Here is a 12587-nt window from a genome sequence, read left to right as displayed (position 1 = left end):
CCTCGATGCAATTAAAATCACTGGCCTACTCCCCCCCTTTCAATTTTAGCATCACACCCTAGGTAACACGATGTTACATTTTCTTGTCTTGATAACCCCAGTCTTCTCTGTTCACAATCCAAGCTCGTTTATGTGAAACAATAGCTTCTTTGAAGCTGGAGTCTTATAAGACCATAGATGGATAAATATAGTATGACGTATGTGATCTCGCCTAAGGAGTCGCGACAAGAACACATGCCCAGAGTAGTGGAAACAGGTTCGTTATGATTTTTATACACAGCATACAGGGCAACATTTATAATGTAAACACATGTCTTCATTATCCATTCCCAATTTTCCAACCCAGTACCTAACCAAGACACTAAATCGTACAGGACGCTATGCTACGACACCCATTCCCCTCTTGGTTTGCTTACTCCCGAACGAAAACACCAGCCATACCCATACCAGTACCAATGCACATGCTCACAACACCAACCTCACCACCCGTCCTCTGGAGACCATGCATGAGCGTGCTGACCATTCTCGCACCAGTAGCACCAAGAGGATGACCCAGCGCGATAGCACCGCCATCAGGGTTGACCTTGCCAGCCGCCAACTCCTTCTCCAACCCCAACTCCCTCACACAGTACAGCGCCTGGGAAGCAAACGCCTCGTTAATCTCCCACCGATCAACATCCTCACTCTTCAACCCAAGCTGGTTCAACAACTTAGGAATCGCAATCGCAGGCCCAATCCCCATCTCATCCGGCTTGCACCCCGCAACAGCACTAGCAACAAACTTGCCCATAATCTGCCCCGTCAACCCAAGCTCAGTAGCGGTACTCCGTCTCATCAACAGCGCCGCCGCAGCCCCATCGCTAACCTGGCTGGAATTCCCCGCCGTGCTCCTCCCATCAGGCTTGAACGCCGGCTTCAGCTTCGCCAGCTTGTCAAGCGTGACCCCCTCCCTGATCCCGTCATCCTTTGTCACAGTCACCCTCTGCTCCTCCCCAACTTTATTCCCCTGCTTATCCACCTCTTGGAACCTGGTGTGGACAGGAACAACCTCCTTGTCAAACCACCCCTCCTTCACCGCGCGGGCAGCACGAGCATGAGACTCCACAGCCAGGGCATCCTGGTCCTCCCTCGAGACGTTATACCTCTCGGCAACATTCTCACTCGTGATCCCCATGCTCATCACGCAATCCCTCGCCTCTTTGACGGGACTCTCCTTCAACTCAGGCCAGACATCAACTGGAATCGCCCTCGTGCCGTAGTTCCTTGTCATGCTCTCCATACCGGCTCCAATACCAACACTGATCATCTCGGTCTTGATCTGGCTCGCAACCAAGGTGATCGCCTGCAGCGACGAGGCACAAGCCCGGTTGGCGGTGTAAAGGGAGGTGGAGCTCGTGTCAAAACCGGGGGTGTGGTTGAGCGCCATGCGGGCAGCCTTAGACCCGCCGAGCTCGTTGAGGACCACGCCGACGGCGACATCCTCGATGAGTTTCGGGTCGAGGTTGGGGTTGGCGTCGAGGGTGGCTTTGAGGACGGTGGACAGCAACTCTTCGGGGTAGGCGTCTTTCAGGCCGCCCTTGTAGGACCTTGTGATGGGGGTGCGGAGGGCAGAGAGGATGACCACGTCGGTGGGGGCTTTGGTAAGGACGGATTTGAGGCCGCGGGGGAGGGACATTTTGGCGGTTGTTTTTTTCTGAGATGTGGCTTCGTGGGTGGTGGAAAAAAAGGCAGGCCGGTATAGGAGGGGGTTGTGAGTTCGGCAGTTGTGTTGGTGAGTGAAGAGATCGGAACGCTACACCAAGACGACAGACAGCAGGCAGCTACAGACAAACGGACGGACTTGGAGGGTATCGTTCAGATAAAACCAAAAAGAAAAGAAGAAAAAAGGAGGCAAAAGTAAGAAACCGGAAACAAAACAAAAGTGAATAAAAATAATCGGGTTTTCTCGCGGCCGCGAAACCGGGGACGTGGATTCCACACCAGACCTCAACCGCCCACCATGTCCCCCGGCAACTGGGCGCGCTGGGGACGCAGCTGGGGAAAATCGCAAACCCGGGAGGCAAATTCGGGCACTGCGGGCAGCGGACTGGGGGTGGGCGGCACTCGATTTCGGCATGCGGGGTCCCCACACCCATAAATCTGTCACCGGGAGATGGATCACGAGGCGCCTGCAAACTGGAGCCATCCCCGGGATGGGTTCCGAACACTTGTCATTGACGTTGCAAGAGATCCGGCTCGGTCCGGCCATAGTGTACATATCTTCTCCGAGCCGGGCCTTTGGTGACAGCAACAATGCTAGTATATATGTTCCATATTACCCTGCTTGCAATCCTATCCCACCCCATTCTTGACCCTTTTTCACCTGAACGAAAACGCCCAGTCATCAAGATATCTACACCTCAGCAAATGATGGCACTTTTGATCATATCCAAACGTAGAATAATCCAACACATGCAAGAAGCAAGGGCTGCAAAGCCCGGTCATAATCATGACCCCATGAATGAACCACCACACCCGACCGCAATCAAAAGCAATCTGTGCCCATCTTATATCAAGAAGCTCCAACTCCATAGAAGCAAAGGTCCCCAGAAGAAAATAGAGACAAGATCCTCCTAGGCCAATTTCTTCCATCGCTGCGACGGCCCCTCGCACCCATCCTCTTTCATCCCATTTCTCAAGCCGACTCCTGGCTGTACTGTATCCCAAGCCCAACCCTTCCATCTCTCAACTTTTTGCTTTTGACACCACCGACGGCATAGACATCCATAGTCCGCTCAAGCTCACCAAGCTTCCTCTTCCCACCCCCGGCCAAAGCACCACCGCTCTTATTCAATGGCCCAAACAGCTTCGCCTGAAGCTTCGCGCTCTTATCCGCCGCGGCTGGCGTCCCATCTCGTGAGTTTTGTACCGAAGCCGCAACCTCGAAGCTCTCCCTCGGATCCCGCCTCAACATCTCCGACGCGGCCTGGCTGGCCTGACTCTCATAAATCTCCTCCTCTTCCACCTCCTCCCCATCTTGTACCCTCTGTGACCCGCGAGACCGCTGCGAGCTGACAGACGCACGGGGGGCAAATGATGCCGCAGTAGTAATGGACCTCAGTGCTTGCCGTGCCAACTCCTCGTTATCATCCGCCGAGATGGTCGACTCCCTACTCCTGCGTCGCTCACGCTCAGCACTCTTGGGTGCGGTGGGAGTGTGGGCCAAAAATCGAGGAAATCGCTGTGGTGGTTCGGTCTGGGGAACTAGGTCGACTGATGGTAATAATCCTCCGTTATCACCGCGAAATCGCACCGGCGTGGTAGGGAGGGAAGACATGGACTGTACGTTTCGAGTGTGCTTAGGTCCTACGGCGGCCCGTGGGCGGTGACCAGTGATTGGCGTCGATGGCGCGCTGTTGTTATCCTGGCTGAGTGCTTCAAGCAGATCGGCCAAATTGTGACCACGGCCCCGATGATGGACCTCCTTCTGTGCTGACCTAGGCGTTTGTCGCGGTGTAGCCCGCTGCTGTTGAGGGCTCTGCGCCTGTGTGACCTTGGGCGTCAGAGCCCCATGGAACATACCCCCAGGACTACAGAGGATATGAAAGTGTTCACGGTTCTCCCGGATGCGGTTGAGCATGACCTCCCGATCCTCCTGCAAGCTGGCAATCTGGTCGGCGCGCTCCTCCAAAACCTTCCTGGCGCCCCTAAGCCGCTGGTTGAGCGCCTTGTTTTCCTCTACCAACTCCTTGTACATCTCCTCGAGCTTCATGTACCGCGCCTGTGCGGTTTCGGTCGCTGTGCTGATTTCGCGCCGGGCTTGCCGAGCTGATTCGGCCTTTTGCAAAACGTCCACCTCCCGTCTGGTGAGCTCGTGCTCGACTTGCGCTCGGTTCGCGTCTTCTTGGGCCTGGAATGTGAGCAGCACGTTCTGCATGCGGTGGTGGGCTGCCTGCATCTTGACCTGAACGTGTTCGGCCACCAGGCTCTGGAGCATGCGACGAAGGGTCTCGGGGGACGCCTCTGAAATTTGTTCCTGCGTCGGTGTCATGTATCCAGGCACGCCATCTTCTCTCTTGACTGCTGCCAAGCCGGTTTCTGGGGGCGAGACGATGCCAGTGAGCTGTGAAGATCCATTGAAGGCCTGGGCGTTGAAGGGAGCGGCGGCGGCGACGCCAGGTACTTGTGAGGAGGGGGGTGGGGTGAGAGACGAGGGAATAACGGCGGGTACGGCAAGATCGTCGGTGCTGTCAGATCGGAAAGACGCGGTCGTGTGGTTCAGCGGGGAGTTGGGCATCTCGGTAGCCGGGATGCTCTGCTGCGACATGGGGATGACTGTATCGTCGTCGAGGGGCGTGCTAGGTCCATCGACCATGAGGCGATCTTCATAGGGAATGCCATTCACCATGATCTGCGAGGACTGGTCCGAGTCCGACGCCATGTTTTGTTTGTTTGTTTGTGGGGTAGTTCAGTCAATCGGTCGGTCGGTCGAGTGTTTGGAAACGGCGATTGCAATCGATACGTCTGGCCGCTCACAAATTTGCTAGGTAGACAGCCAGGCAGGGAAGCGTCCGACAAAATATTAACGAGCGAACTGTAGAGGAATGAGGGGTGCTGGTGCAAATGAGTCGGCTCGTCTGCGACCGGGGGCGTTTGTGGTTGTGGTTGATGCGAGACTGAGTTGGAGGTGCAGCTTGGGCTTGGTTCTTCTGAGAATCCACTGGGACACGTCACTCGGACCTGGTTCGCTGCGGTGCTTGATATTCACGACAGCCAAGTGACACGACGACGCGACGGCGATGGTCAAGTGAACGAAGCTCTCCGGGGCGGGCAGTGGGCAGCGTGTTGACAGCGGGCCGGCTGGAGGAGGGACGTGAGAGAGGGTTGGTTGAGGTGTGTTTTGGTGGGCTGTCGGTGGAATCGACGGCGCTTGGGCGGAGGAGCACGGTGGGTGCTTCTGCCGTTGCCCTGTGAATGAGGGTGGAATGGAAAATTAGAAGGGGTTGGCCTGTGTCACTAAGCCGAAAACGTGATTACTGCCATCTGATACCGCCTTTGAGCCCGCCGACGACTCCAACAAAGAAGCCTGGCCAAGCTTGCATTCCAAGGCAGGGCAGTGCGGAGAAGCTGTGCCAACATGCAGTTTCGTCTTGATTCAATTCCTCCCTTTGGAGTTTAAACGCATAATTACTATCCAAACTAATTCACAGGTACCAACACCCTCTAGGCAACAAAAGCCATCCCCGCCGCAACACCAGCCACAATTCCCATCATCACCACCCCCGTCGGCGCCGCACCCGCAGTCGAAACCGAAGTACTACTGCCACTGCTGCTGCTCCTCTCACCCTCAGCATCACCCCCATCCTGCGCCCCCTCAGCACCCGCCCCCTCAGTACTCTCCACAACCTCCTCCACCGTCCTCGTCACAGCACTCCCATCAGCACTAGTCGAAACAGTAACCAACGTCGTCGGCTTCGGTGCCTCCGTCTCCTCCTCCTCATTGCCAACAGCCCCCGTCTCAACCGGCACCTCACTCTTCTTCGTAGTCGTCGCCTCCACACCCGTCGTCGCAGTCTTCACCTCCGTCGTCGGCTTCGCAACCACACTAGTAGTAGTCGGCTCAGCGTTGAACCCAGTCCAGAACCTCGGCTTGTACTCCTCTGTCCCGGCGTAGTTCCCACAACCAGGGACGTTGGTCTTTGGGGGTGCGCGGCCGCCGCCGCAGTCGAGGATTTCGCAGATTTCGCCTGTGTCGGGGAGGTACCAGAGGAGGGAGCTAAATGGGGATGTTAGATTGGGGGGGAATAGGTAGGTAGGGGGGCGGGGAAAGGGCAGGGCATACCTGTACACCAACGTATCCTGCGTCATGTAGGGGACCTTGGTAGAGACGCAGCCTCCGATGTCAGTTTTGGCTGCTGCGCCGAGGGCGAGGGCCAGGATGGGGAGGAGGGTTTGGTGGTGCATTTTGAAGGTGAGCGAGTGTAGACTGTATGTTCAGTGTAAAACGAGTGATTGTGTGTGAGTGATGTGTAAAAAGAGTGTAATGTCACGATGGACAGATTGATCAAAGCACACCAAAGAAAAGAGTGACGATGGTGATGAGTGAAAGAGGAGAGAAAGAGAGAGAGAGAGGAAAACGATGGGATTTTAAAAAAGAACGATGATGCTTTGACATCATCTCATCTCGAAACTCCCGTATCCCGTATGCAGGGAACTTGTGTTTTCCGGGGTAGGCTGGTGGGAGATTTCCTGGGATGAGGTTAGACCGTCTTGGGACTTGTCAGCTGAAAGGGGTGATACAAGGACATCTCCGTTTGATGCTTGGATTTTAAGAACGCCAATGTGTGCTTTGTTTGATATTTTCATGTCTTTTGTATTGTGTCTTTATGTCGAGAATTACAAAATTAAAAAATACTTGCTGTGGTATATGTGTAAAACCTCGAGAAGATATCCAGCCAACCGCACCATGCACCTGACCCCTATCCAACTTCAACCCGCCAACAATATCTATAAACAACCCGAAAGCCAGACGCTCTTGCTTCCATACCGGCCCCAATCTGTATCATATATAACCTACCTTATTTTACCTTCCCTTTTGTGCACAGTCCCTCGAGAAACTCTTAGTAGACCCTGATCCTCTCCTTCTTCTCCACGGGCCTACACTGATTCGTCCCATTAAAATACTGGTACAGCCTCGGCGCATGCGTCGAATTCCCATACACGCTCCCCCCATAAGTCATATACCCCGAAATCGCCGTCGGCGGCAGCTTTCGAATCTGCTCCGCATCCCCCATCGTCCAAACCGACTGCATCCCCATCATCATGTGCGAAAGAATATGGCAGTGAATCATCCAGACCCCCGCATCCGTAATCTTGAGCCTCCACGCCCTCCACCCAGCCGGCTCACCAACACCGACCTGCTCGTCATACCGGTACAGCATCGTCGTGTCCCGCCTGACAGCCTTGTAACCCGTCTGCTCAAGCTTCTTGTTATTCGCCTCGGCATCGTACTTGCCGGGGCCGGAGCCGATATCATAGTAATGCTTGGAGTGAGCGTGGAAGGGGTGGGTTTCGACAATGCCGCCGAGTTCAGAGCCCGTGTTTTGGAAGACGATCTCGATGACTTCGCCGAGCTTGCAGGGGAAGGACTTTGTCTTGGGGTCCCAGCCCCAGTTGGATTGGGCGGCTTCCCAGTTGGGGAGGGCGGCGTCGCCGTGCTGGTAGATGTCGACGAGCAAGGGGCTGGTGTAGGTGTGCTCGGTCCAGGAAAGGTGAGCCAGCTCCCAGACGACCTTGCCGGTGGCGTTTTCTTGCTTTTGCTCGGCGTCGATGATGATGCGGCGGGTGACTTCAGAGGCGGAAGGGGCTTCATTCTGCTCGGGGAAGAGGGAGGTGAAGGTGTATTCCATCCAGTTGGTGGGATCTCTTGGCAAGTCGAGGACCTTATTGGCCGGGGCTGTGGGGATGGGCGTGGATTGGTCGTACCGGACCACGCCGTAGCCAGTGTAGGGCTCGGGACGCTCGAGGGTCTCGAACTGGAGGTAGAAGGTGGATTTGTTCCCGTTTTTCTCGAGCTCGTCGATGGTCTTGGCCTTGAAGAGGACGTCGAAGCGCTGTCCGGCGCCTATGTTGAGGCGGTCGGTCTTGACGGGGGCGTTGTACTCGCTGCCGTCGACTTGGATGATCGTGAGGTCGTCGTGGTCCTCGAGGCCCATGGTAAGAAAAGAAAGGCCATTGGCGCCGATGAAGCGGAAGCGGTAGGTCTTGCCAGGCTCGACGTCAATGACGGGGAGGGTACAGCCGGCGGTGATTTCGACTTGAGCTTGGTTGGAGTCATCACTGCTAGTGTCATCAGACTTGGAGTCACAGCCCTTGCTGTCGCTCTGGTCATCATAATCACCGCCGTGGTGACGGAAGTTGCCACCGAAACCATCAGGACGACCACCGAGGCGACCACCGAAGAAACCTCTGCCTCCGCCGGACGGGCCAATGGAGGCTTGTTGGCCGGTGGCAACACCCTTTCCATTGAGAAGAACGCCGTGGATTTCACCAGCCCATTTGAAAGGGCCTTTAGTAACATCGTTCATCATCTCTTGATCTGACTTTTGGAAGAAGTCCTGGAAGTGAAGGATGCGCTCGTCATCATAGTGGTAAGGCGAGCTTCCACAGTCGTCAACGATCAAGGGGCCTGTGCAGCTGATGGCCTGTATATCGACGTGGGAGTGGTAGAAGTAAGTGCCGGCGTCATCATTGTTGGTTGCAATCTCATAGTCGAAGAAGTGCCCTGGAGGAATGGGCCACTGAGAGGCGAGAGGCGTTCCATCAGCGAAGGGGGCCATTCTCTGTGTCAGGCCATGCCAATGCTTGTATCTTAGTCAGCGTATGCTCACCAGGGAGGGGAACTACCAGAGATTCACCATGGTCAGGTTTTGGTCAGGCATATCATTGTAAACCCTGATCCAACTGCTCGTCCCAGGCAGGATGTGAAGAGCGGGGCCTGGAGACGTTCCGTTGACGAGGATATCTGTTCGACTCTCGCATGACAGTGGCACCTGAGCCTCTGTGACTCTGAGAATATGATCTGGGTGGAAGTTGTGATCGTGAGTGACCATCTCAGCCAAGGCGGCCGGAAGCCAGCTCCCTAACCAGAGGGAGGATATTGTGGCTGTTTTCATGGTGTTGCTTCTGAGGCTATACGGTGCTTGCGGCTGTGCGGGTATTTCGTGTAAATGTGAGAAGAACGTCAAATGTCTGAGGTGGTTGTTGATGACCTGAAGCTGGTACAGTATTCTCGAACTGAGAGACTTCTCAAGCACATATATACACTGGCTGTCGCCACGACCTCCAACCACTTCCAAACATACTCTTTGGACTCCTGCCAACCCTCTACCATTCGCTAGATCATCAACGGCTGCCTGATAGCCGTGATATCGTTCTTGGCCACTCACATTTCCGCGGCGGTGCCCGCACTAGACGTTCAACAAGAGAAGCCAGTCGTCCGATGAACACCAGGACAGGACCGACAGGCTGGAACAACGACTTCTCCTCGGCCGGTGGACGATGGCCGGTGAACGGCGCCGTTTGGACCGCAGCATCGATGGACAATTGCCAGCCACTGCTGATGGACGCCTGTGCTGGCTCGACATTGGGACGCGACGTGATTGACTCGACGGTCACGACCACTGACCAGCCACAAGCGGTGCAAAAAGCCGTTCACCGGCTAGCGGGCAAGTCGGCCATCTGTCCAACCTTTGAGTGTCCAGCATTTGTCACCCAGGGCCCAAAGATGCAAGGCGGGCATAGTGGCAACCGAACACTGGCAGATGTTGTTGACTGTGGTGTGGCAGATACACCATGGTGACAGACACGGCGAGCAGTGTGCGCCGTGATGGAAGCGGCATCAGAGAAGAAATTCCCGATCGATCGGGGTCGGACATTTCGCTTGCGCTAAGTCCAGGGGCTGGGTTAGGGTTGTCGCCCTGCCTCCTCCAACTTCCAAGAAGCACCCAAGAACCCAAGAAGGCTTCCTGCCTCCGAAGCCAAAAACGTTGCGTAGAAAATACTCCGACTGGCAGAGAAAGTGAGAGGTGACCGGGTGGCTGTTCCTGGCGGCTCCAATCACGCGGGACCAGACCAGACCAGACCAGACGACGGTTCGTCCCACCAGTCTTCTCAACTTTAAACTCTCAGACAATCTTTGTCATGTTCTGCCAACCCACCGCCCAAAATGGTCCAACATGGTCGCCCGAGAGAGTCCCTGATTCGAATCGCTTCATGAATCGTGCAGTGGGCCTATTGCCTATGCTCGGGGATGAATGCATCCAAGCAGCCTGAATTCGACAACCTTCAGCATACCTATCATCCTCTGCTCCAATCACCGCTCGCTCCTCCTGACGTCACCTCAGCTATTTGCGCCGCAACATCTGCCACATGGCTTTCAGTTGGATACATGCAACTCTAACCTGTGACACCTTCAGCCTCCCTCCTCCGACCTGTTAAATTCGCCTATGAAACATCAAGCAGTATACCCTATACCGACTTGTCTCTGTCCGTCCACACCCAGCACTAACAACGCAAGCTCCCGTCATGGAGCCGGCCCATCACCAACACCAGCAATCTGGCGACCCAAGTACACGGAAGTCGGCCTCTGTAACCCCCCAAACTTTGACCTCGACCCAGCTGCACGCGCTCTTGGACATCCTCACCCATCACGAGACATATGCAGAGGTCGAAAGCTTCAAGCACCCTGCCACCATTTCAGGGTATGGATATCCCTTTGCCCAACGCACTAAGAATGACAGTACTAGCGCACCGACATATGCCACCGACTCGTCGTCACCTTTACTAGCCGGAGTGCTCCGGACCATCGTTTTGTCATTTCCGGGAATTCGGGATCTGCCACCAGAGTTTTGGCACCAAAAGTTTCAAGGCATCTTGGAAAAGCTTGCAGAGGCGAATCTTTCCGAGAGCTACGACAAGGGGTCGCTGGGTGCTAGGAAGACTTTGGCCACTGCTGCGTCGTCGATTCACGAAGTGGTTTCCCGGGGGATACTCGGAGGTCTTGAACAAGGAGAGAAGAGAAATCTCAAGGGCAACTATGACCGATCACAAGCGGAGGATCTTGAGCGGGCATGGGAGGATGCTGTGCATGAGTTGCTGTATGGGAATCTGATTGATGAACTGTTCCGCTGCGCTGCTGAGCAGAAGAGTCTGGAGGAACACTCGTCTGGTGTTCAAGCTGCAGTGGACTACATCATTATCCAGTGAGTCCTATCTTTGAGGTATTTCGAAGCCGTTATTAATAGGGGTTTCTAGTCTGGCAACACTGCTACATCATGTCTTCGTCCTGACCCCTGAGGGACCATATCTGCTCAAACTCATGGAAAATGTGCATAAGTTGCTACCTTATTCCATGGTTAAGCAGACTCTGCGCATAGGAAATGCCGCCACCATGATTCACGGCATGATGCGACTTTTGCTGGCCAAAGTGGGCGTCGGTGCACTTTCCAACTGGGTTGGACTCACCCAAGATGCGGATGATGGCATGAATCTGTTACAAAAGTATGCTTCTTTTGCCCTTATCCTGTCTCGATTGTCACAATAGCTGACTCTCTAGGATCATCTCGATGGTTCTCTCTTGGGATAACACCGAGTCAAGAAAAACCATTGACAAGATTGAAAAGACCAGAGGTCAACTTGCCTCGTCTAAGTGCCAACTTGATGCGATCAAAGTTCATGTTGGCAGCCCAAGGGAGGAGCATGACGAGGCCCGCAATCACAGCATACGCACCCCAGAAACAATGGTGGTGACTATTCTAAGGAGGTCCAATCCCAGTTTGCTGAAGAACCTCACAGAAGAACAACACGCCCAGTATCTTGAATACTTCTCGACGTTGCTCATGATCAGAGACCGCGAGGAAATTCCAAACGTACTCTGCCGTCAGCAACCAGATCTTTTGACCAAAGCAGTCAAGGATCTTGTGGCTGCGTTTGAGCCGTTTATTCGCGTCCTGCATGAACATGTTGATCTGCGGGAGCATGTAGCGGCTGTTGAGGGATTCATTGGCGATTTTATCAACATCGGCAAGGTGAAACCAAAGAACGGGAACGGCTTCCTCGGCAGCTGGACCAGTGGTTCCCCCAAAAACGATGCTGAGGCCCGGACGCCATCAGTGGAGGATTATGTCATTCTTCTACGAAGAAACAGGCAGTTGTTGTACAATTTCCTGCATCAAGTGGCCAGCCAGTGCCCCTATCTCACCAACGACTTTCGAGTATGGTGTAACAGCACTATCAAAGTGTTTCAGCAGCACCAGCGACCGCCATCAGAACATGAGAAATCAACAAAGTCACCAGACTCGTCAAAATCAAGGAAACGTCCTGGAGGTGCAGGCGCAGTGAGTAGTAACCTCCAGCACCTCTTTAGCTCCCTGCCTTCTTGGACAAGAGAACGCATCCTTCCCAGCATCAACGCGCATGCGTCATATCTCTCTTCTTTGGAGGATCTTTCGAGAAAACGGATGCAGACAATCTTGGATAATTTACCACCGGACACCCCACCTTCTTCTCCGCGACCGGCTTCTTCCTTGAGCAACAGTGGGTGGCCAACGCCGCTGTCTTGGGGGTGGTCAGGCGGCGGTGGTGATTCCCGGAAACCAAGCCCGCCACCCACAACAACAACAACAACAACAACAACAACAACAACAACAACAACAACAGGGAACACAATGCCGTTGAAACAGTCTTATGCCGGACCGGGGATGTTTCTCTCGAGATGGCAGCAATTGTTAGATGATACGGTTATTGGACCCGCGACGTTGGATGGGAAGTTGAGGAGTGGGAGGGATGTCAAAGGGCAGTTGGCGATGGGGAAAACAGGGGTGATGAAAGAGGGAGGGCTGGATCCAGCGAAGTTGGTGAGGATGGCGGAGGAGGAGGCGCCGAGGGCTCCGGATGTCAAGGTGGTGGTTGAGGCTTTGGGTGGGGAGTTTAAAGGGTTGGTGGGGGATATTTTGAAGGAGGATGGGAGGTTTGCGGTTGGGGTTGATAGGGTTGTGGAGAGACGTGATTGTGGGAGGGCGAGGCATAGGGATAGAGTAGAGGTTTAG

The 12587-nt window shown here is 54.6% G+C and overlaps 5 protein-coding genes across 5 annotated transcripts; 1 reads left to right on the top strand and 4 right to left on the bottom strand.

The window, feature by feature from the left end:
- Positions 1-412: 412 nt before the first annotated feature.
- PODANS_4_3610 (uncharacterized protein) lies at positions 413-1675 on the bottom strand (the record flags this gene model as incomplete). The annotated part of the gene is made up of 1 exon (XM_001905764.1): positions 413-1675. One exon carries the CDS (start codon positions 1673-1675, stop codon positions 413-415), a length of 1263 nt encoding a protein of 420 aa, XP_001905799.1.
- A 999-nt stretch (positions 1676-2674) lies between these two features.
- On the bottom strand, positions 2675-4420 carry PODANS_4_3630 (uncharacterized protein; the record flags this gene model as incomplete). Its single annotated transcript, XM_001905763.1, has 1 exon — positions 2675-4420. One exon carries the CDS (start codon positions 4418-4420, stop codon positions 2675-2677), a length of 1746 nt encoding a protein of 581 aa, XP_001905798.1.
- A 782-nt stretch (positions 4421-5202) lies between these two features.
- PODANS_4_3635 (uncharacterized protein) lies at positions 5203-5943 on the bottom strand (the record flags this gene model as incomplete). Its single annotated transcript, XM_001905762.1, has 2 exons — positions 5203-5755; positions 5822-5943. 2 exons carry the CDS (start codon positions 5941-5943, stop codon positions 5203-5205), a joined length of 675 nt encoding a protein of 224 aa, XP_001905797.1.
- Positions 5944-6599: 656 nt separating this feature from the next.
- On the bottom strand, positions 6600-8654 carry PODANS_4_3640 (uncharacterized protein; the record flags this gene model as incomplete). The annotated part of the gene is made up of 2 exons (XM_001905761.1): positions 6600-8321; positions 8397-8654. 2 exons carry the CDS (start codon positions 8652-8654, stop codon positions 6600-6602), a joined length of 1980 nt encoding a protein of 659 aa, XP_001905796.1.
- Positions 8655-10065: 1411 nt separating this feature from the next.
- PODANS_4_3650 (uncharacterized protein) lies at positions 10066-12587 on the top strand (the record flags this gene model as incomplete). The annotated part of the gene is made up of 3 exons (XM_001905760.1): positions 10066-10722; positions 10877-11040; positions 11096-12587. 3 exons carry the CDS (start codon positions 10066-10068, stop codon positions 12585-12587), a joined length of 2313 nt encoding a protein of 770 aa, XP_001905795.1.

This window comes from Podospora anserina, chromosome 4, assembly GCF_000226545.1.
Source record: "Podospora anserina S mat+ genomic DNA chromosome 4, supercontig 4".
NCBI classification, from domain to species: Eukaryota; Fungi; Ascomycota; class Sordariomycetes; order Sordariales; family Podosporaceae; genus Podospora; species Podospora anserina.
Note: the sequence above shows the minus strand (reverse complement) of the source record. Positions and strands in the feature narration are given on the sequence as shown.